Genomic DNA, 25,298 nt, shown 5'->3' on the forward strand with positions numbered 1-25,298 from the left:
AGAAAATATAATTTTTTTTTCCAGAGAATAGCAATGAATTTGTTTCACTCCTTAGTTGTTAAAAAAATTTGTTTCGCTTGCTGATTTCAATCCCTTTTAAGAATCCAAACTTGTAAATTTTAGCCCATTTATGATCATAATGGTTTTAAATTGAAAGTATAGACACCACTTTGGTGGAATTCACTTTTTGTTGTTAACTTTACATTAACTCCTTGTTTAAATTATTCTAGGTTTTATTATGGTTAAATATGATAGAATAAAAGTAATTAGAAACATAAGAGCAATGCAAGGATTTACTGTAGAGTGGAATTAAGGCAGTCAAATTATAAATCACATAAAAACATAAAAAATATGTTTTACTTGTCTATGAAGACCTAATGTACGTGATGAAACTAGGATGTCGTAGTCAACACATGATTAAGGAAAGTAACGACAATAGGTTTTTTTAATTTATAAATCGTTAAAGTCATCTCCTACATCACCCCACCCCCAAAGAAAAACTATAAATTACACATACATAGGTAAAATATGGTATTTTGGTCAAAGAATGTAAATAATATTTGTAGACTTTGGGTTTATAACTTTATAAACAAATACTTGAAACAGAAAAAGCATACATGAATCAAAATATCAAAGAAGTCAGTTCTATGTATTCTTAAGTGTAAGGAGCATCCATTCCTGACTAGGAAAGAAGTATGCAAGATAAAAGGGAAATTACTAATTATATACAAGATTGAAGCTTGTAAGCATAGCCATTATCAATTCAATTGATAAATTTATGTTGTAATTTCTTGCAATTAACCGAAAGTAAAATGTTTTCAAACATCTTTGAAAGTAAAGCGAGAGATACAAGTACATAGCAATAAATATATATGTATGCTAGCGTCCGTTCATTGGGATTCAGGCATACTATTATCATCAAGGCTTGGCTCGAAAAACAAAGACATTAGTTCCGTATATCTCATCCTACTGTGAATGCATCGTCCATCAACTGTTAAAGTTTCATTAGTACAATTACTCTTCTCTCGACTTTCAACTTACATATTTTTAGTTTATTTCTTATAGTATAACTATAAGTTTATGGAAAAACCATCTCAATGCATAAATATAAAGTATTTATTTGTAGGATATTTATTTTAATTTGGTATTAAATTTAATTTAATAAAAATGACTATTTCAGTAATACAATAAGAGTAAATTACTGAAATCATCCCTATGGTTCGGTCAAAATTACACGTTTGGTCCCTAACATTTTTTTGCACTCGGATCGTCCATGCGGTTTGATTTTATTGCGTTTTTCGTCCCTTATATACATAAAGTTAGGGACCAAACGTACAATTTTGAACAAACCATAGAGACGAAAAACGCAACAAAATCAAACCACAGGGACGATCCGAGTGCAAAAAAAAATGTTAGGGACCAAACGTATAATTTTGACCAAACCGTAGGGACGATTTCAGTAATTTACTCATAAAAATAAATAAATACAAATAATTAAACTTGGTTATAGATTTCTAATAATATAATGTATATAGTTATATTAATAAAAGGTATAGATCAAACTTTTAAAAGCTTAATAACTACAGTGTTGTTTTGGAAAATTATAAAAACTAGATAAATATATATATTTAGAAAATTCTTTAATGGGTCAGAGATACACTATAACTATTATAGGTTTTAATATAAAAGAATCTAGTAGTATTTAGGTTGGAGATCGTTTTAGTATTTAGTAGTCCAATGCAACTCATATTGGTGTTTAAGGCGTCCTCTAATGTTTCATGTCTCTTTGTTTTTATAATATTTCTTTTGAACAACTAAAACACATACATATCCTACTCTTACTTCTTTCATCCCAATGATTGGACTCGAATCCTAACCATAACTATAGTTGAGGGCAATTTTCTACCAACACCCGGAGGATAACACTAGGCTGCAAGCCATTTGGTCTTTGTTTTTTAAGGTGTGTGTGCGTCCCACTCCCATGATTCGTTGTTGTGCAGGAATCAAAACCAGAAAAAATATTTATTTGTTAGTACTAAATTAACAAAAGATGTTTTGGTTACCAAAGAAATTTGCAAATAGGATAAAACATTTCATTTATAACTATAGAGATACAGATGAAGAATAAAATTTTCATATGGGATAGATAAACACAACTAAAATCAATAATAAAAGGATTCCGTCTTTGGGCCAGTAAATTTACAAGGTACCACGTTTTCCATTGCACTAGTATATATTGTTTTTTAGTTCAGCTCTCATATTGTTTACTTTATGTAGAAGATAATCTATAATTTCAGTCCAGTTAGGTTGTTACGCATACAAACTGAAGCGAAACTGATTTTTCGGTGTTGAGAATAAAAAACAGTCAGTTATGGATTTTCATCGTGTGGAAGGTAAAAATTATTACTAGCTAGTTGTGGGACTTGCATGTTACTATAGAAAAGTGATGTTCAGTTGAATATTTAGGGGTACATAAACATTACATGAGTATAATATTTATATGTAACACCCTCAACTTTTGGCAATGTCAATGTGTAATATACCAAGACGAGTCTATGTATTATGTAATGTGATGTCACCAACAAACTTAATACATGGAATGCTGCTAGCTTGGTACCTAAGTACTACTTGACTATTTGAGATGTGTAATGTTCAAGTGTAGGACCAATCCATTTGTGCAAATGCAATACTTACGTGTAAAATCAAGTGATAGCTTCTTATTGCATCGACAGATGAATTTCATGTACAAGGAAGTATATATATATATATATGGATTCAACTGGAACAAATTTCAAGTTTTTGGTTTGTCAATAAGCATGTGGCAATCGTGTCAATGTGGAGAGCTTCATGCATATCAACAAACATACTTTGCAAAATGATATCTGAACCCAGCACAATTATGAATTATCAAGTCCATAAAAACATCTATTAAAACTCATGTTATTAAAAACAGATACCAGGCTAAACATCTTCAAAATTATCAGTGTAAGGCAACATTTAATCTGTAATGTAAAAGAACATGATTATATGCAGCACATGATAATTACCTCAATGAGCAAAAACAGTGTCGTTTCTTCTAGGTGGTCTATCAGGAATGGATCCAGGCTTAAACTTTGAAGCCTCATGCCTAGCAAGTTCAGGAGGAACAGGACTGTTGCTCTGTGTCAGCATCTGCTTCAGATCATAAAAGACTTCAGTATCATGAAGAGTCAAGAATGTTGAAGCTATACCCGTCTTCCCAGCACGACCTGTACGCCCTATTCGATGTGTATACATTTCAATGTTGCTAGGCATATCATAGTTTATCACATAAGCCACATCAGGGATATCAATCCCACGCCCTGCAACATCAGTGGCAACTAACACATTGAATCTTTTTGTCCTAAAACCCTCAAGACTGATTTCCCTCTGCTCCTGTGACTTCCCACCATGCAAAGTTGTCACACGGTAGCCTGACTTTTCCAGTGTCTTTGATACATGGTCAGCGGTTTTTTTAGTGTTAACAAACACAATGGCTGTTTTATCCACAAGTTCATCTAGCAATTTTTGTAGCCTAGGCATTTTCTCTGATTCCTTCACCATGATAACATGCTGTGTAATCAGATCAGTTGCCTTTCCTGCAGTTCCGATTGTAACCACTACTGGGTTCCTTAAGTATTTCCTGGCTAGCCTCTCTACAGCTGGAGGCATGGTGGCACTGAACATATAAGTGGTTCTGTAGATTCTTTTCTCATCAAGTTCTTCATCTTCATTCTCGGGTTTGAAGTTGCTTGATGGCATTGCGTCCAGAACACCTACAACTTGGGGCTCAAAACCCATGTCGATCATACGATCAGCCTCATCAAGAACAACATAGTTACACTGGTTTAGAACAGCATAACGTCTCTCCAGGCAATCGATTAGACGCCCAGGAGTAGCGATGACAACTTCACATCCTTGTCTAATCTTGAATCCTTGCTCTTCAATTGACTGCCCACCAACAATGGAAACAACTTTGATGCCTAAATAATGGGCGAACTTGACAGTTTCTTCCTCAATTTGCTGTGCAAGTTCTCTTGTAGGTGCCATTACAACAGCATAAGGACCTTCGGCCTCATTTTCTTCACTTATAGGAGGGAGTCTGGTTATGTAAGTCAACATAGGAAGAACAAAAGCAGCTGTTTTACCTGAACCAGTCTCGGCAACCCCAATGACATCTCTTTGCTGGAGACCAAGAGGAATGGCAGCCATTTGAATGGGAGATGGGGTCTTGTAACCAGCCCTCTCAACAGCTTTCAATAGCTCATTGCTCAGTTTACTTTCAACCCAACTCCTCATAGGCCTGGGAATTCTGGAACCTTTGTAAGATATGTTGAAATCTTCCCTAAAGATCCTCCAATCTCTCTCTGTCATTTCCTCTAGTTTCTTCTCAGACCAGTGGCGATCCACTCTCATGTCAAATGTATCGTACATGTCAGCAGCCTCTTCCTTGAGTCTCTGAGCAGCAGCCTCTTCTGGCCTTTCCTCAATCCCATCCTTCTTCCTAATCTCGTCTCTCAACTCTTTCTCATTCTTTGCTGCTAACTTTTTCTGCTCTCTGCGATCCATACCAGCGCGGAAGCCTCTTCCAAATAGAAGACGAGCCTCGTGAGGGTTTTGATAGAGAACGTTCATATCACGAGAAGTGTCCTCGGTGTTCTCCCAATCGAAGGAGAAACGGAACTTCTCGCTGGGTTTAATAACCCTTTTCTTAGGCTTCTTTGATCCCAAGTACTGCTCCTTGATAGCATCGAGCTCCTTTTCGCGCTCTCGCTCCGCAAGCTTCTCCAATCGAGCTTTTTCCCTAGCTTTGTGCTCTTCATCACGTTCTCTATCGCGGTTCCGCCGCTCAGAGTCCCGTTCCCTTTCTCTTTCCCTTTCCCTCTCCCTCTCCCGTTCTCTATCCCTGTCTCTATCTCTGTCTCTGTCCCGGCGATCACGGTCACGGTCACGGTCGTAATCACGAGAAGAACGGTGGTTACGGGAAGCGTCATCAGACGACGGAGGGGGTTTAGAGGAGGAAGAATTAGGGTTGCTCTGGAGGAGAAGCTGTTCGGATCGGCGCTTTTGTTCTTCAAATTCATCTTGGCGGCGCTTGAGGGCTAATTGTTCTCGCTCTGCTTTAGTGAGAAATACGGGTTTCTTTGCCTGCAGTTTCTCACCAATGTCATCGGTAGAACGCTTCATGATTTAATCGAAGCTTCGAATGATTATATTCAAGGTTTATTGCTTCGCTTGGATGATTGCAGGGCAGGAGTTAGAGAAGGGAATCGATGCGAATGAAAAACTAGGGTTTGGGCGTCGTAATCCGAATTGGGGATTTGATCGAATGATATGTAGGTTACTATGGTCGAATCAATAAGTAAAGCCATAGGGCAAATTTAAGACCGTAAAATTGTCATTTCACATGTTATATTAATAGTATAACTAAGTATTTGGTTTAGCTTTTCACAGCCAAAAGTTCTTTTTATAAAAAGAAAAAAACAAAAAAATATTTGGTAAACTAGTAACTTTTTGAGTTTTAATACAAGGAAAAGCAACTTTTCGGAAAAGTCAGAAAATCCTGACTTTTTGTAACTTTTTGGAAAAGAACTTTTGAGCTTTTAAAAGCTAAGCCAAACACGCCCTAAATGTCGTACTATATTAAAAGACAGAGAGACCAAGAAGGAGAGAGGAAGAAGAAGAAAATGGTTATTGGTTGATTTATCCAGTTGAGTCATGTTATTGTTACCATATCTTATACCGTATTTTTTTGGAGGTGATGTACATTGTATTATCAATTATGACTAAGTTTGGACCGCCAATTCAACCATAATAACCACGTGATGACCATAACATATGGTTTAATGGATTTTATTTTTAGAAACTAGAAAGGTTTCCCCGCGTTGCGGGGATCGGAAGGTGTATAGTATATTCGTACATTTACAAATGCATAATAATCAAATATGTTCTATTGCAAGATAAACAGGAACTCTTCTACCATTGTAATAACCAACTACCTTTCTTAAGCATATACCAATTCTATATCACTAAATTAATAAAACTATCTTATAAGGATTAACAAATTAGGGATGCAGCAATGTAACGGTGAATGAGGCACAATAACAATGGAGGAAGGAATGTCTTGATAACCAAATGCAAAAAAACGAACATAATCAGGGAAAACGTCCCTCTCTCACACACACATGAGTGTGGAGCCAGCACAATCATGCACACAAGATAACAAAATGACCACTAACAAAATCCCCATGCTCTATTTATTCTTATATTCTCACTCCTCCAACTAATCAGCCACTTTTCTCACTTGACCCTTTTACCCTTCTGGAATATATTTTTTTGGATTTTCATCATTTACAAAAGAGCCAAAGAAATAGGAAAATAACAACTGAAAATGTTAATCAACATACTCCAATGAGCATGCATGCCAACTGTCAAGAACCAACACAATGAAAAGTGGAACCTTCATCCATGGTTTTACTAATCTTGTTAAGCCACCACTGTCCAACAGACCTTCCCTCAAGAAAAACCCACCTGAACTTTGAATGGAAAAATAATTAAAATGAAGATTCGATATATAATCAGCTCAAACGAAGCAAGAATAGCCACAAGTGAATATCCTAGTCAAAATGTTGAGAGCTGTCATGTCTTCTTTGATGACAGCCTCACGACCCACAACTTTCCCACGACTTTTTATCGAGTTCACGGCACAAACAAAAAAATCATTATAAATGTCTAAAAGTATTTAAACGTACAAGAAATAGGCATTGGATTCAAATGAAGGTTCAAACATCAAAAATGAGAAACATGGAAGAAAGCAACAATAATAACCCCTAATCAATTCTAGAGTAGAATCTGTTATCCTTAAATACATTTACAATTTGGTTTTGATTAGCATATCATAGCTGTTTGTGTTTGATCTTGTATGTTGATAGTTAGTTTTGTTTACTTCTTTTTATAGTTTATTTTAGCATATTTCATTCATAATTTAGATAATTTCCATGCATATTTTCCATTTTGTTATTTTATGACTATTTCGGGTACTTTCGAATCTTGTGAGCATAATTGCAGGTTTTCGGGTCTAGCGGAGCGGGAGTGTTCGGGAGTATGGGAAGCGATGAGATTTGATAGGCAAAAAGGATGTTAGGCTTGGTGATTGTGGAGATGGTGCATGGAGCGAGCTTGATGGTTATTTGAAGGTTTGGAGAGAAATAAACTTTAAATTTGCAAGATGCGGGCATACGTAGATTTTTAATCGAGAGAGTGCACGAGCTTTGGAGGATGTGGAGAGGTCAAATTGGGCTTAAAATGAAGAAAAACTTGAAGAAAATGGGCTAGGAGGTGATTGGATTCGATCTGGGCTAGTGGGATATGCTTTGGAGGCCCAAAATCTCAAAGAAGCCCATGTCAGGCACCACCCGCGCAACCCACCCGCGCAGCAGCACGCGGGTCGCGCAAGGTTCTGCAGGGGTAATTTCGGAAATCCATTTGGAAGGCTATTTGAGGAAGGTTGGTGCCCATCTTTTGGAGACTCTTGGACATCCGATTTTTGGAGATTCTCTCTGGAGTTTTGAAGATTTTTGAAGGCCAAGAACACTTGAAGAACATCATATTTTTACCTCTTGATTATTGCTTAATGTTTGGTACAATTTTCTCTAACTTTGTTTCTTTGGGTTTAGCCATGCTTGGCTAAACTAATCTTGGTTGACTTTTGGTTAATCCTTTGAACTTTTGTTGAATGTTGAAGAATTCATGAACATGTTCTTAAATCTTTATGGGAATGTTTTGTGTTTTAACATCTTATCACTACTTGTATGTTTTAGTTCATGAGTTTAAATGTGTTTGTGGTGATTAGTTGGCTAATTTCTTGATTAAGTAAAGGATCCTCAAATTAGCAAGCAACAAATGATTTTTGTATTGTTTTTGCTTCACACAATCATAAAAACATTTCCTCCAACATGGTGGTGAAAGCATTTGACCCCTCTTGGATTTGGTGACTTTTTGGTTCTTAATGCTAGTTGACTTTCACTAATTACATGCTATTTGGAATTAGTGACTTTGACTAAGGAAATTGTTATGAGCTTCTCTAGCCATTTCAACAATTAAGAAAAGTCTAGGTAATCTCAAGCTCCTTGGATTACTATAGCCAAATTAAGGATTTAAATCAAAGTATTGCACCATTGGATTCTAATGATATGTTCATCAAAAGTCAAAGTGAGGAAACTTTAAGTCAACCATCTCTCCCTTATTGATTTTACATCAAACTCTTATTTTTGTTGCATTTGTCTATTTAAATCATAGTTAATTCTAGTTTGTTTCAAGTATTTCAAAACACCAAAACCCCCCCATTTTATTTTTATTATCATTTTACAAGTATTTATACAAAGAGATTTTTCATAGAGTTATAAATTGAACCAATCTCCGTGGATTCGATCCCTTTACCACTATACACTATTTTAGTGTGTAATATTTATGGTTATTATTTGTGTTGGCCTCGACAACCACCATATGTATATGGGAAATGGTGAAAACTCTGAGTCCATACAAAGCAAATATTTCATTTCTTGCCCTCTGGAATATAAATACAAAAGATGCATTAGGATCAAGAAATCTTGTTTACATAGCGTGATTATATTATATATAATATCATTGAAGTTTAAGACCAAAATTATTGAAGGGCAGTTAGTTAAGGACGCGTCACGTAGTATTCAACCACCCGTGTTCGACTCTTTTGGGCTACATATCTCAACCTATTTTTTGTTTTGTAGTAATGAGTATGTATATAAATATATTAATTGGCAGTTTCTTAAGTGTCTCGTATTAAACAAATTGGTGAGAGGGCATAAGCTTTTATGGGGCCTTACCAATTACCATAGTTCGATTCCTACTACCTAGGGCCTTTTTTTTGTTTAATCTTTTCCATTTCTAACATAGTATATAATATTTTGGATTTTTTTATATAAATATATTTTTAGGAAACCTTTTTTTGTGTTCGCACAGGGCCTAAGATTTATCAGGGCCGGCCCTGGTACTATATTAGATTATTATTATCCATTTTAAAACCGATATTAGCAATAAATGTGATTAATTTTGGTCCGCCAGTAACATGTAATAACTCATGAATAAGAAACTGTATTGTTGTAAAAAAATAACTACAAACTAATGGGTAATAAGGGTGTATATGGTTTGTGGATTTCCAAGAAATAAGATAGAGCTGGAATTCGTGATTTCATTCCATGGTGTGTTTGGTTGGCAAATGGAGGTGTAACGACCCAAATTTCACGTCCAAAAATTTTGTTATAACACATTACATAAAAAAAACATTAATAGTTAAAACATTGTTTGATTAAACCATTTCACATCGAAAAGCAAATTGAAAACCAAACAACCAAAATGTCAGAGTGTCAATCCCAGAGTAAGCTAATAACTGCGGAAACAAGAGTGTGTGTGACATGCTGCTACCGTGTCGGCTCCTTCCCCTTGGCTAGAGAGGTACCTGAAACAACAACTGAAAAACGTAAGCACAAAGCTTAGTGAGTTCCCCCACCGTACCACATACCATAATAACCACATAACACACATATATTGTCAGGCATATCTGGGTGCCTGACCTACCCCTTCGGTCCTCTCGACCAGGTATTGCCAAGCATATCTGGGTGCTGGCCTCCCCTTCGGTCCTCTCGACCAGATACTGCCTAGCATATCTGGGTGCTGGCCTCCCCTTCGGTCCTCTCGACCGGATACTGGAGACTATCTATCCCCCTCTACTACTACCACAAAGCACATATCACAATATCATAATCCAACTAGCATGACTGGGTATAACTACCCCTTCGGCCCTATCGACCGGATATCTTGGGGACTATCTCCCCTACCACTACTAACACATAGAATCATATCATATTAGCACATAAACATAGCACAGGTAGTAGTAACCCCTGGATGAGTATCACGGAGACAAACATCTACATACAACTCCTACTGGTGGGCCGACATTGTGGCCGTAGACCCACCGCTACTGGAAGGCAACTCACCTCGAAAAGGCTATTGGTCTGTGTGGGAATTGACTGTCTACTGCTGCTGCTGTAACGCCCGTAGATCAGGGCTAGTCAATTTAGAAACGGTAAGCGTCAAAAATAACTTTTTGATAAAGATTATTTAGAATGGATAATCTTAACTAAGTTGTAGTATATGTTACAAGGATTTCGTACATATAAAGAACGTCCAAATCTGACTTCGTATGAAGAAGTTATGATTTATCGGATTTTCGGCTTAGCGGTATGCAGCCTGAAATACTCGATTTGAGATCGAGCGGTTTTTAGCCAAAACAATCTAAACGAGAATCGAAGATTTCGTTGTTGGTATCGAAGCGATGAAAAGTTAGGCGAGAATGGACGTCAAACGAATAAGTTATGATTTTATAACGAAGTTTTCCTGTCCGGGCCTACTAAAAATAAATAATAAAAATAAAGTCAAAATTAGTCGACGAAGTCTAAACGAAAGTTGTAGAGCGTAGTCTCACCTACGCGTGGATATAAAGAACGTCGAAAACGGAGTTCGTATGAAGAAGATATGAATTTTCGAAGTTTATTAAATAATTAATAATTAAATTTAATTATTAAATCCCGGTATTATCCGAAGGGGGAGTCACCGGGCATATCCGAAGTACGCCCAGCGTACTGTTGTACACCCCGCGTACAGCGAAGCATGACGACCTTCGCACTCGAGTTCTTCGGATGACGAACGCAATGACGATTTCGGACCAGTACGTCCCACGTACTCCGAGGCTCCAACCTCCTATAAATAGAATGCGAGGGCAGCCGACTCAATTGCTCTTTTTTCTCTCTTCTCTCTCCCGTTTTGCATCGTTTTGCGTGCCAGAAGTACCCCGAAGCCCCGGTAATATTCTCGAGCCCCGAAACAAGTCCCGAGATCCCGAAGATCCCGAGAAGTACGATTCCCAAGCCGAAGCTCTGCCCGCGAGAAGTTTGATTTTTGTAGAGATCTTCCAGATCTGCTGAGGATTACTACTTCTGCAAGTTGTAGTGCTGTCCGATCATCTTCTGATCAAGTGAGTGTATAATATATTTCATAAACACAATAATAATACAAGTATGGTTTGAGTGTATTAAGTATATTGTTTATATATGTGTGAGTGTGTAGTTACTTTCTTCTAACACATAAATATGAAGTATTTGCTATGAAATACGTGCTATGTGTTTATATATTATTTGTCTATTTGAGATGGGCATGGAAATTGGAGTTTTATACAGGTGTTAAATGATTTAAACTGTGTAAGTATTTATATCTACAAAATTGTTGGGTAGAACATAGGTAGATGGAATAGTTGGTGACTATGGAGTTAGCGCCTATTGTATAAACCTTGGCGACGATGTGACTTCGTGCCTATTTGATGAACCTTGGCGACTATGGAGTTAGCGCTTGTTGAGTAAACCTTGGCGACTATGGAGTTAACGTTTGTTGAGTAAACCTTGGCGACTATGGAGTTAGCGCTTGTTAAGTGAACCTTGGTGACTATGGAGTTAGCGCCTGATAACTATGGATTTAGTACTTGATAAATAAACTTTGGCAGCAATGGAATTCGTGCCAATTCCTTACGAATAAACGAATGAAGGATAGTTGGTTCTTAGGGTAAAACCATAAGAAGATAATGGGGATGGGTAATTGGGTTGATTGTTTGCTGATTAAATGTAATAATTATATTATTGTGGGTTGAAAACCCTATATGCTCATCAGGCTCCCAAGTCTGACCCACTCAGTTTTCTTTTCATTACAGGTAATGGCACAAGGGTATAAGTTGGTGGACTTGACGAGAGATTTTGGATTATAGATCAGTAGTTAAATAACTATTGTAAAGTTTATTTTATATTGTTTATGCTTTTGGTCTGTATCGAATATGACATCCCAAGGTTTTATTATTTAATGAAAATACATTCTCTTTGAGAAATGTTTGGATAAATGGTTATCATATTTTTGTTTTTGGGAACAAATTCGGCAATAGTTTTCTTTAAGCGATTACTCTGATTTTAAAAACAAAGCATAAACAAATCGGTGTTTTCTGGCCGTGAAATTGGGGATGTCACAACTGTTGTTGCTCCGGACGTCCCCCGGCTATAATTCCCACAAAACGATTAGTCAACCACCGCTAGATGTTCTTAGGGTAAAATGACCCTTTTTACCCCTTACCAAGTCAAGTCCAGGTCAAAGTCAACTTCCAGTTGACTGGACTCGCCGAGTCCATCCCTCACTGATCCGGTCCCACTCACCAGGTCCCTCCCCCACTCACTGAGTCACCCCTGACTTGCTACTCGGGACTATGGGGCCGACTCGAGTCCCAACTCGCCGAGTTCCTCGAGCAACTCGCCGAGTTCCTCGAGCAGATCCCCTGCTCGCTTTCAATCCACACTAGAACACCCCATACAAGGGTTTGGGTTTCGGGACTACGCTACACAGCTAATTCCGCGCACAGGTACGAAGGGTTGAGCCTTCGATGCTTAAACCCCTCGTGATCTGTGGATGTTCATATGACTCACCGAGTTTGAGGAACTACTCGGCGCGCTCCAGGCAATCTTCATAGAACTCGCCGAGTTCCACTTTGGGACTCGCCGATTCCTTCGACCCATTCCCTGAGTAGGCCAGATCTGGGACATGCACTTCACAACCACAGATCCAAGGTCCTAGGGCTCATTTACCACGTAAAGTTGCAAAATTTACGTGCATGTATGGCCCTATGAGCTCAAACATGCAATTCCAAGCTCTTCAAGGGGTCCTATACTCAATGGGGACCTCAAACACCTCAACCACAGAGACTTTATGCTACTAGGATGACCAAAAGGTCCAAATCCGAAGTCCTTGCAGATCATTAACCATAGACACATAGAGATTTAGGTTCTTAGGGCTTAAAACCTCTTTTTTAAGGACAAAAAGGGGACTCAATGAACTAAAGATCAAGGTAGGAACTTTTCTACCTGAATAGAAGCCCTTCACAGAGTAGATTCCGGATCTTCTTCCTTTCTTGCACTCTTCAACCTTCTCCTTCTTTTCCCAAGCTCCAAACCACCTTCAAAATGCTAAAAATCACCCACAAGGACACAAAAGGGGCTAGGGTTTCGTTCTACAGATCTCTGGGAGTGCTAGGGGAAATGGAGGCTGGGTTAGATCGTTTAAATAGGGTGCAAACACCCGGGTTAGGGTTTAAGTCCAGACAGGGTCTACTCGCCGAGTAGACCGAGCAGATCCCGCGTCTAGTCCCGCTTCTACTCGGCGAGTTAGTCCTTCAACTTGCCGAGTCCAAGGTTAATTATGCAATATAAGGAGATTTAATAACCAAGAATACATACCAGGAACCAGGTGCTACAAATCTCCCCCACTTATTTTAGACTTCGTCCTCGAAGTCTGTTGCTCGATCCTGAAACAGCTCGGGATAATGCTCCATCATCTCGTCCACCAGCTCCCAAGTCCATTCCGAACCCTTGAGGTGCTGCCATTGCACCTTCACTAGCTCCATCCTCTTGTTTCTCAAATCCTTCGACTTTCGGTCGAGGATTGCGACTGGGCGCTCAATGTAGTTCAGGCTGTCATCAACCTGAATATCCTCTAAAGGCACTACTGCTGAATCATCCACTAGGCACTTCCGCAGCTGAGAAACATGGAAAGTGTTGTGGATCTGGCTAAGCTCGACTGGCAGATCCAGTCTATACGCCACCTTGCCCACCCGGGCTACAACCCTGAATGGTCCGATGAATCTCGGGCCCAACTTGCCCCGCTTCCTGAATCGAATGACGCCTTTCCAAGGCGACACCTTCAGGAGAACCATATCCCCGAATTGGAACTCCAAGTCGGATCGACGCTTGTCGGCGTAACTCTTCTGTCGACTCTGAGCAGTCTGAAGCCTGCTCCGAACCTGCTGGATTTTCTCAGTCGTCTTGAGCACCACTTCGGTGCTCCCCATGACTCTCTGGCCAACTTCACCCCAGCATATCGGGGTCCTGCACCTCCGTCCATACAACATCTCGAATGGAGGGCGGTCGATACTCGCGTGGTAGCTGTTGTTGTAGGAGAACTCGGCCAAGGGAAGATAGGTATCCCGGCTACCACCGAAGTCTAACATGCCCGCCCGCAACATATCCTCCAAGGTCTGGATGGTCCGCTCGCTCTGACCATCCGTCTGCGGGTGAAAGGCGGTGCTAAAATGCAAACGAGTGCCCAACTTTTCATGAAATCTCTTCCAAAATATGGAAGTAAAACGCACATCCCTGTCCGAGATAACCGATACTGGCATCCCGTGCCGCGCCACGATTTCCCTGATATAGATGTCAGCCAATTTCTCGGTCGATATGCTCTCATGAATCGGGATAAAGTGAGCACTCTTGGTCAATCGATCCACGATGACCCAAATCGAATCCACTCCACGCGTGGTCCTGGGAAGTTTCGTGATAAAATCCATCGTGATATCTTCCCATTTCCACAGTGGAATATCCAACGGCTGCATCTTGCCATGCGGTCCCTGATGTTCGGCCTTGACCTTCCTGCAGGTCAAGCACCGCTCAACGTACCATGCCACATCCCGCTTCATGCAGGGCCACCAATAATCTAGACGAAGATCCCTATACATCTTTGTCGCCCCGGGATGAATAGAGAATCGGGACTTGTGCGCCTCTTCCATCAAAATCTGGCGCACGCCTCCGTGATACGGCACCCACACCCTACGGTGTAGCGTCAATAGTCCTCGGCTATCATAATCGAAGGAGGAAACCTGACCCACCACACGCTCGCTCTTCCGATGCTCCTCCTTTATAGCCTCCTGTTGAGCCTCCCGAATTCACTCCAACAGGGGAGTCACCACGGTCATCCTCATGCATACGTCCCTGATCGGCGCCGCCTTACGGCTAAGCGCATCGGCCACCACATTGGCCTTCCCCGGGTGGTAGAGGATCTCGCAATCATAATCCTTCACCACGTCCAACCATCGATGCTGCCTCATGTTCAGATTCGGCTGATCCATGAGGTACCTCAAACTATTGTATTCCGTGTAAATGGTACATTGAACCCCGTAGAGGTAATGTCGCCAAATCTTAAGGGCAAAAACAACCGCCCCCAACTCCAAATCATGCGTCGGGTAGTTCGCCTCGTGAGGCTTGAGCTGCCTCGAGGCGTAGGCAATGACATGCCCCCTCTGCATCAATACTGCGCCCAACCCTGAAATGGACGCGTCACAATAAACCACAAAATCCTCTACGCCTTCTAGCAGGGCTAAGATCGGCGCCTCGCACAATCTCTGTCTCAGTGTCTCAAATGCAGCATGTTGTTCGGGTCCCCACCGAAAGATCACGGCTTTCTTCGTCAGCCACGTCAGGGGTACGACTATCTTGGAGAAATCCTGAATAAACCTCCGATAGTAGCCTGCTAGTCCTAGGAAACTCCGAATCTCAGATGGAGACTTCGGAACCTCCCATCTCATCACACCCTCGACCTTGGCCGGATTGACTAGAATCCCGTTCTGGTTGATGAGGTGTCCGAGAAATTGCACCTCGCGCAACCAAAACTCACACTTGGAGAACTTGGCATACAAGCTCTCCCTCCTCAGGGTCACCAACACCTCTCTCAGATGCTCCTCATGCTCCTCCTGGGTCTTGGAATAAACCAAGATGTCATCGATAAAGACTATCACAGACCGATCCAACATCGGTCTGCATACGCGGTTCATGAGGTCCATGAACGCGGCAGGAGCATTGGTGAGCCCAAACGGCATCACCACGAACTCATAGTGGCCATAGCGCGTCCGAAACGCGGTCTTCGGCGCATCCTCCTCCCTGACCCTCATCTGATGGTATCCCGAACGCAAATCGATCTTGTAAAACCAAGATGCTCTCTGAAGCTGGTCAAAGAGATCATCAATCCTCGGGAGTGGGTAACAGTTCTTCACCGTTACCTTATTCAGCTCCCGATAGTCTATGCACATCCGGTGCGACCCATCCTTCTTCTTCACAAACAGGATCGGGGCTCCCCAGGGTGAACTACTCGTACAAATAAATCCCTTGTCTAGCAGCTCCTGCAGCTGCGTAGACAACTCCTCCATCTCGGGAGGAGCCAACCGATACGGTGCCTTGGCTATCGGAGTCGCACCAGGAACGAGGTCAATCCTGAACTCCACCTGTCGCTCCGGAGGTATCCCAGAAAGCTCCTCCGGGAAAACATCTGCAAAATCTCGAACCACCGGAACCTCGCTCACTGTCGTCTTACCCGCCTCCTGGGTATCCATCACATACGCGACGTATCCTGTGCATCCCTGCTAAAGATAGCGCCTAGCCCTCGCTGCTGAACATACAGTGGGTCCGCCATGTGGCCTCTTGCCATGAATCACTAACTCTCCTCTTCCTGGGGTCCTGACTCGCACTAGCTGTTGCGCGCAATCTATCACTGCCCCATTAGGGATCAACCAATCCATGCCTATAATCACCTTGTTCCCACGCAGCGGAATGGGAACCAAGTCTACCAAGTAATGCTCCTCGAACAAACGCAATACGCAATCTCGAAATACCATCGATGCCCGCACCGATCGATCATCAACAATCTCTACCTCTAAAGGGAAATCTAACTCGCCCGAAGACTCCTGAAACTTCTTGCTAAGCGCAAGGGAAACAAATGATCGGGATGCACCTGAGTCGAACAACACCTGAATTGGTATGTCGTTCACATGGAACGATCCTAGTGTATACATATACATACGGAGCGCATATCAACATCATAACGTTATAAAAATATAAGAGAGGGAAATAATCATACCCGTCACCACATCGGGTGCAGCGCGTGCCTCCTCGGTAGTCAGCTGAAACGCTCGGCTCCTCACCACTGGAGCCTCTGCCTTGCACTGCCGGCCATCCGTGATCCGCAGGGTCGCTGGAGTTGGCGTCTTCACCGGTGCTGAAACTGTCAACTGGGGGCAATTGGCCTTCTTGTGGCCCCTCTGGTTGCAGTGGAGCAGGAGCAGTGCAATCCCTGCTAAAGTACCCAGACTTTCCACACTTGTAGCAGCCTGATGATCCCAACCTGCACGCCCCCTTGTGTGCCTTGCCGCATTTCCTGCAGCGTTCCCGTCCCTGTTGGCCTTTCGGCCCCGCATCTAGTCCCTTGGGCTTCTTCCCTGAAGCCCCTCCTGACTGACCCTCTTCTGCCTTCCGTTTCCGGATGTGTTCCAAATCTATCTCCCTCTCCCTCGCCCTGGCAATCATGGAGTCCAGGGTAGGGCAAGCCGAAAAGCTAACATGCTACCGGATGTCAGATCGTAGCATATCATGATAACGGGTCCTCCTCATATCCTCGTCACCAGCATACTGGGGAACCAACAAGGCCCTCTCCCGGAACTTGGCGATGATCTCCGCCACAGTCTCCGTCGTCTGTCTCATGTCTAGAAACTTCTTGGCTAGCTGCTGAAGCTCGACAGTCGGCGCAAACTCTGCCCTGAACTTGGTCACAAAGTCCGACCAGGTCATAGCCTCGATAGCTGAGGCTCCCAACGAGTCACCCACTGACTCCCACCAATCACGAGCTCGGTCTCGCAAGCACCCTGCTGCATACCTCACCTTCGACCCCTCGGGGCAGAAGCTAGTCAACTATGCAGACTCGATGTCTGCAATCCATCGCCTGGCAGCAATAGGGTCTTTTACCCCGTGGAAATCTGGCGCACCACTGCCCCTGAAGTCCTTAAAGGACATTGTGCGAGGACCCGACTGGCCAGATGCCATGTCGCTCCTGAACGCCCTGAGGCGATCCTCCATCAACTCGATGATCCCTTCCTTGATCGACCCGAAGATAATGGGAGTCGACTCAAGGATACCCCTGGTGATCTCTGATGCGATGAACTCGCGTAGTCCCTCATCTACCTGCTCGGAACCTGATCCCGAACCTGACCCCTCTCTTAAACCGCCATCTATCGGCCTCGATCGAAGTACCGCCATTCTGCAATACATAATAACACACATTAGTGATACTGATACTTCCTGAGGGATCTCAACTACTGACAAGTTCCTTGGTCTGATCTTGGCCTCCCTTGGTTTGGGTGCGGATCCTCTGCTTTCAGTAGTACGGGCCCATACTACCTTCCACATCTATCCGTACCTTCTTCAAGGACTGCCTCGACTCCACCAAATCCCTTCCACTACGGCTGATCACTACTATACTCATCCTAGGCTTGCCCTAGGAAAATCTCAGACTCCACCCTACCAGGTTCTCAGCTGCTGAAGGCCTCTTAGTAGTGCCAATTAACCATTACCTGAACACCATCACATGTGGTGAGGCTCGGATAATCCTTCGAGTGACAGGCTCACCCCTACAACGGTTAGACTCAAACGAGAGTTGCGCAATAGGGCTAAATCCAACACTCTAAGATTATTCAACCCTGGTCACATGTGACGTGACGTATTCACCTAATGGATAACTCCCACCACTCAGGGTCCCACAAAGCACAAAGCAAGCAGCATTCAAGCCAAGGGAACAATCTCATTCAACTCAGGAACTGTACTAGCATGCAATGTTAAGCTCATACCATCAGGCATAACCTAAACAGGCTATCCTACTTGCTGTCTACTCAATACTAGCATGCAATTCTCATACAGCTGAGACACATAAAGCAGGCACATAAGACATCACTCCTAGATCCTTAGTCCTATTCTAGCATGTTGTTCTACAAAAGCTGATAAACATAACATAAACTTGTATGCGTACTTTGGGGAATACTTACTTGAGCTCGGCCGGTCGCGCACATCACACACTTCGTTCTTTCTCAAAACTCTTTTATCAATTTTTAGAAAATATTTTTATTTAGAAAATCTTTTAATCCCTCGATTTGAGTTCAGACACCCCGAAGGTGTGTCCGAATCCCTCAAACCAGGGCTCTGATACCAACTTGTAACGACCCAAATTTCACGTCCAAAATTTTTGTTATAACACATTACATAAAAAAAACATTAATAGTTAAAACATTGTTTGATTAAACCATTTCACATCGAAAAGAAAATTGAAAACCAAACAACCAAAATGTCAGAGTGTCAATCCCAGAGTAAGCTAATAACTGCGGAAACAAGAGTGTGTGTGACATACTGCTACCGTGCCGGCTCCTTCCCCTTGACTAGAGAGGTACCTGAAACAACAACTGGAAAACGTAAGCACAAAGCTTAGTGAGTTCCCCCACCGTACCACATACCATAATAACCACATAACACACATATATTGTCAGGCATATCCGGGTGCCTGACCTACCCTTTCGGTCCTCTCGACCGGGTATTGCCAAGCATATCTGGGTGCTGGCCTCCCCTTCGGTCCTCTCGACCGGATACTGCCTAGCATATCTGGGTGCTGGCCTCCCCTTCGGTCCTCTCGACCGGATACTGCCTAGCATTTCTGGGTGTTGGCCTCCCCTTCGGTCCTCTCGACCGGATACTGGAGACTATCTCTCCCCCTCTACTACTACCACAAAGCACATATCACAATATCAGAATCCAACTAGCATGACTGGGTATAACTACCCCTTCGTCCCTATCGACTGGATATCTTGGGGACTATCTCCCCTACCACTACTAACACATAGAATCATATCATATTAGCACATTAACATAGCACATGTAGTAGTAACCCCTAGATGAGTATCATGGAGACAAACATCTACATACAACTCCTACTGGTGGGCCGGCATTGTGGCCGTAGACCCACCGCTACTGGAAGGCAACTCACCTCGAAAAGGCTGTTGGTCTGTGTGGGAATTGACTGTCTACTGCTGCTGTTGCTGCTGCTGCTCCGGACGTCCCCCGACTATAATTCCCACAAAACAATTAGTCAACCACCGCTAGATATTCTTAGGGTAAAATGACCCTTTTTACCCCTTACCAAGTCAAGTCCAGGTCAAAGTCAACTTCCAGTTGACTGGACTCGCCGAGTCCATCCCTCACTGATCCGGTCCCACTCACCAGGTCCCTCCCCCACTCACTGAGTCACCCCTGACTTGCTACCCGGGACTATGGGGCCGACTCAAGTCCCAACTCGCCGAGTTCCTCGAGCAACTCGCCGAGTTCCTCGAGCAGATCCCCTGCTCGCTTTCAATCCACACTAAAACACCCCATACAAGGGTTTGGGTTTCGGGACTACGCTACACAGTTAATTCCGCGCACATGTACGAAGGGTTGAGCCTTCGATGCTTAAACCCCTCGTGATCTGTGGATGTTCATATGACTCGCTGAGTTTGAGGAACTACTCGGCAAGCTCGAGGCAATCTTCATAGTACTCGCCGAGTTGTTCTTCAAACTCGCCGAGTCGACGACCATCTTCATAGAACTCGCCGAGTTCCACTTTGGGACTCGCCGAGTCCTTCGACCCATTCCCTGAGTAGGCCAGATCTGGGACATGCAACACTTCACAACCACAAATCCAAGGTCCTAGGGCTCATTTACCACGTAAAGTTGCAAACTTTACGTGCATGCATGGCCCTATTAGCTCAAACATGCAATTCCAAGCTCTTCAAGGGGTCCTATACTCAATGGGGACCTCAAACACCTCAACCACAAAGACTTTATGCTACTAGGATGACCAAAAGGTCCAAATCCGAAGTCCTTGCAGATCATTAACCATAGACACATAGAGATTTAGGTTCTTAGGGCTTAAAACCTCTTTTTAGGGACAAAAAGGGGACTCAATGAACTAAAGATCAAGGTAGGAACTTTTCTACCTGAATAGAAGCCCTTCACAGAGTAGATTCCGGATCTTCTTCCCTTCTTGCACTCTTCAACCTTCTCCTTCTTTTCCCAAGCTCCAAACCACCTTCAAAATGCTAAAAATCACCCACAAGGACACAAAGGGGCTAGGGTTTCGTTCTACAGATCTCTGGGAGTGCTAGGGGAAATGGAGGCTGGGTTAGATCGTTTAAATAGGGTGCAAACACCCGGGTTAGGGTTTAAGTCCAGACAGGGTCTACTCGCCGAGTCCCTCGGACATACTCGCCGAGTAGACTGAGTAGATCCCGCGTCTAGTCCCGCTTCTACTCGGCGAGTTAGTCCTTCAACTCGTCGAGTCCAAGGTTAATCATGCAATATAAGGAGATTTAATAACCAAGAATACATACCAGGAACCAGGTGCTACAGGAAGGTAGTTCAGTTTTTTCAAATTTTGTATTTGATGGATCTCACCATTCCTAGGAAGGGTGGAAGGAATTTGATTCCATACTTCATTTTTTTATTAGAAGACCAAAATACCCTCATTAAATATATTGAAATAAGCAAAAATATTTATAAAAAAATGGATTATATGTGAAACTAAAAAAAAGCAAAAAAAAAAATAGATTTTATTATTCATGTCCATTCCAATTCCACCCTAACCGAGGCATGACGGATTATGATTACAGTTTCCTCCAACTGATTCACTGTAATTATATTTATTTTAATATATGTTGCGAGGGTATCTTGGTTCTTAATAAAAAAGGAAGAGATTAATTGAATTCCTTCCACCCTGTCCAAAAAATGGAGAAATCCATCAAACATGGAAATTGAAGGATTTGGACGGAATTAAATTCCATCCATTGGGCATGGAAGGGTAAATTCGTAAAGAGTTAAGAGCTAATGGGGGAAACCTCACCGTTCAATCTAAGGAACATTGTGGGCATTGTAAAATATGTTCACCTTCATCCAAAGTACACCTAAATAATAAAATATACTGATTTAGTAACTGTACTAATATTTGTTTGTGTTCAGGCATTTAATCTAACACCTGAGATGCCAAAAAAAATTAAGTCTAAGTAAATGGTAAATTTAAAGAATATGACTAACCTGATAGTCATGTTCTCCAATTCCAAAATTCTCAGCATCTTACTCTTAGTTATGCTATTCCCACCACCACGTTTCGTCATATTTCTCTTCTCAGCCTCATGTAACACCATTTCATACAACAATGAGCGTCCATTACATATGTAGCAATAGCTGACGCAATCTGAAGAGGAAGCAAGTTAATTCAGATTTTGAAATACAAACAGAGGGTGGGGATGGACTCACACCAATTGAGCAAAAACAACAAATAATCAACAACAAAAACATTAATTGGCACCACTCACCTTAACTAAATAAGGTAACACTACTTATTGACCATCACAATCCAAAATATGTATGGATTTAAGATTAGATTTTGCCATTGTAAATATACGTTGGGTTTTTTAAACATAATGTATTAATTGCCACCCTTGTAAAAGAGAAAAGATCCACATGATGATTTTGAATCTATCAATTGACTACAATGATGAGCATGAAGTTGACAGTAGTAACTTTTGACTGTAAAAAGGAAATACCGCAACTTCTATTGAAATAACTTAATGTGTTTTGAGATGAATCCTTGAAGTGGTGAAATGAAGTTCTTTGTACACGGTTAAGCATATGTTTTGGCCGGGACATACACCAAAAAAAATAAAAAATAAAAAAGAACCTTGGCATTTTAACAAACACCTGGGGTGCGACTACAATAGCAGCAAAACACCGGAATCAGCAGATGCATCAAAGGCTGCTGGTTTTGCAGATTTGAAAATTGTTGATCTTTAACCATGTGTATCACTCTGTAACAATCCCCTGGGCATGCCTATGCCTGTTGTCATCCGATAAAAAAAATAGAAAGTTCATGATTCAGAGCTTTGTTCTAAAACCAAACAAAACAAAGGGGCGTGAATGTAACTATGGATGTAAGTCAAATATAAGATGGAATTATCTAACGGTAATTACTCTGTAGTTGACTTAATTTAATCCCTACAAAAATAGAGCAATATATTCTAACATGTTTATCACTCTGTAACAATCCCCTAGGCATGCCTATGCCTGTTGTCATCCGATAAAAAAAATAGAAAGTTCATGATTCAGAGCTTTGTTCTAAAACTAAACAAAACAAAGGGGCATGAATGTAACTATGGATGTAAGTCAAATATAAGATGGAATTACCTAACGGTAATCACTCTGTAGTTGACTTAATTTAATCCCTACAAAAATAGAGCAATATATTCTAACATGTTTACATGTATCTTAGAAGATGGAATTACCTAAAACTAGTGATATCAACGAATCAGAAATCCTCAAAGGCAATTACTGAACCACTGAAATAATTAACACTCACATCATATCGAAAACGCTTCCATCCTCAGTGCACACTGCGTCTTCGAATGGAGTAAATATAAGGCTGCAAATTTCACGAAAGTGATGTAGTCAATCTTCAACTCGCATATGTAGAGGAAGCATACATAAAGATAGAATTTCAGAAATTTGAACTAAAAGAGAAAGATGAAGAACGTGAGTATGCGCAACAATAGAAGGGAAGACATTTAAAAGGTGTGCGGAGCTCTTTGGACTTGGCACCACCCCACTCGGTGGCCCACTCTGTCTTTGTAAGGTACATCTGGTCTTTGCTTTGTTGTTTCTTCCCCATCTTTCTTCAAAATTTCTGAACTTGGACCAAATTAGGGTTTACAGGAGAGTTTGCCGAGAATAATAAGTGTATTCGGGCAAATAGATCTCTCTATTCTCTTTCTTATCCCATCAATGGAGAAACGATGTCGGAAATCGCGACTGTTGGATCTGATACAATGGTCGCTAATGCGTAAAAAGTCCGTCGAGCCGGCTTAATTCTACGATGGTTGTCTGAAGTCTGAAGCATTGATTCTTCTTCGATGTAGATGCATTTAGAGAGAGGTTCGTTGGTGATGTTGCAGACGAAATCGAAAGACATAAGTGGGAGATTTAGGCGGTGGTGAGAAGGTGAAGAAGAATCGAGAATAGGTAGTCAAAGCGGTGGAGTTGGTAACCTTGTGGTAACCCGATCATGAGTGTGACACGAATGGGTGGTGGGTGAGACGTGGACAAAACACGTATCACTTCCTGAAAGAAGCGGTGGATTACACCTGTTAGCCCTGGTGGACAGCCAACCTGATAAAGAACACGTGTGAACCAACAATTAAAGAATGACATAAAAGACTCAAGGCAAAGAAAAAAATGGATTTGAACATACATAAATAGATAGGGGACTAATTTTGCCAATTACCTAACAAATTTACTGTAGCTAAGAACACACAATTTTAATATATAGTATAATTACAAAACGTTAGGGATGTTTGGGATTGCTTTTTCAACATTGAAAACTATTGTGTAAAAATGTTTGTTGATTTATGGTGATAGTAAAATAATTTTTTTTTAAAAAAATATTCAATAAATTTTTAAGACAATAAAAATTAATAAGACAGTAAGTTAAAAAATATTTAATTTAAACTAATTGTAATTTTTTTTATTTATTGTTAGCGAGAATGGTTTTAAATATGGTTAGGTTTTACATGGCTTTTTATAACTTTTTTTAAAGCTAATAAAAAAATTATTCTAAAAATGTTTTTGAGTTTGCCAAATATTTTTTTGATTTATTATTTTTTTTTAAAAGCCAATAAATCAATAAATTATTTTGAAGAACAATTTCAAACACTCCTTTACTTTAACTTATTGGTTTTTTAAAAAGTTAATAAATCAATAAAGCGTTTCGAGAAACAATTCCAAACACTCCTTCAACATAAACGCGTTAATTAGTAGGAGTATAATTTTTAATTTGGAGTCATCATTTTTATTTCATTCCTTTTAGGGTTTATCTTTCAAATTAGCTTAATAACTTGCTTAGGAAGGTAATTTTTGATATCCTAGTCAAATTATATTTTCTCTTCTTTAAATAAGGCATCCTTTTGTTTATGGTGTTTTCTCAAGCATTAGTGTTTTTCCCTCTCGTAACATTGTTATACCCTTAATTTAAAGGGTTTATCGTAATCCATAATTGTCTATCATATAATTGTTTGCTACATCAAAGTTTCCTTAAATTCGATTATTTTTCTTAAAAGCTATAAAAAGGACTATGAGAACGCATGAAATAAAAGAAACTAAGGTATGATGCTATGATTTGGTTATTTTTTTTTAAATATCATGACTTGATATAAAAAAAATGAGATTACAGTGCTTCAATAGAAATAAATGGGAGTATAATGCCATTATAACATCTTTTATCATTTCTTTTTGTCGAAACAACGATCTTCCGGTTTTTCTTTCTCAAAGACAACAAAAAATATGAGAGAATATGAAAAAAAGGAAATTAAAGTAGGATGCTACGATTTGGTTAAATTTTCAAAGTATAATGTCATAATAAGAGAAAAAAAGTAAAACAACAAGGCATTAATATAAATAAATGGAAGTTGAATGCTTTATATATATTTATCCATTAGA

At 41.0% G+C, this 25,298-nt stretch overlaps 1 protein-coding gene across 1 annotated transcript; it reads right to left on the reverse strand.

Moving 5' to 3' along the window:
- Nucleotides 1-2,904: 2,904 nt before the first annotated feature.
- LOC111912356 (DEAD-box ATP-dependent RNA helicase 21) lies at nt 2,905-5,366 on the reverse strand. The gene has a single exon (XM_023908089.3). It carries the CDS (start codon nt 5,203-5,205, stop codon nt 3,049-3,051), a length of 2,157 nt encoding a protein of 718 aa, XP_023763857.1. The 5' UTR covers nt 5,206-5,366; the 3' UTR covers nt 2,905-3,048.
- Nucleotides 5,367-25,298: the final 19,932 nt, after the last annotated feature.

Source organism: Lactuca sativa, chromosome 3 (genome assembly GCF_002870075.4).
Source record: "Lactuca sativa cultivar Salinas chromosome 3, Lsat_Salinas_v11, whole genome shotgun sequence".
Lineage (NCBI taxonomy): Eukaryota > Viridiplantae > Streptophyta > Magnoliopsida > Asterales > Asteraceae > Lactuca > Lactuca sativa.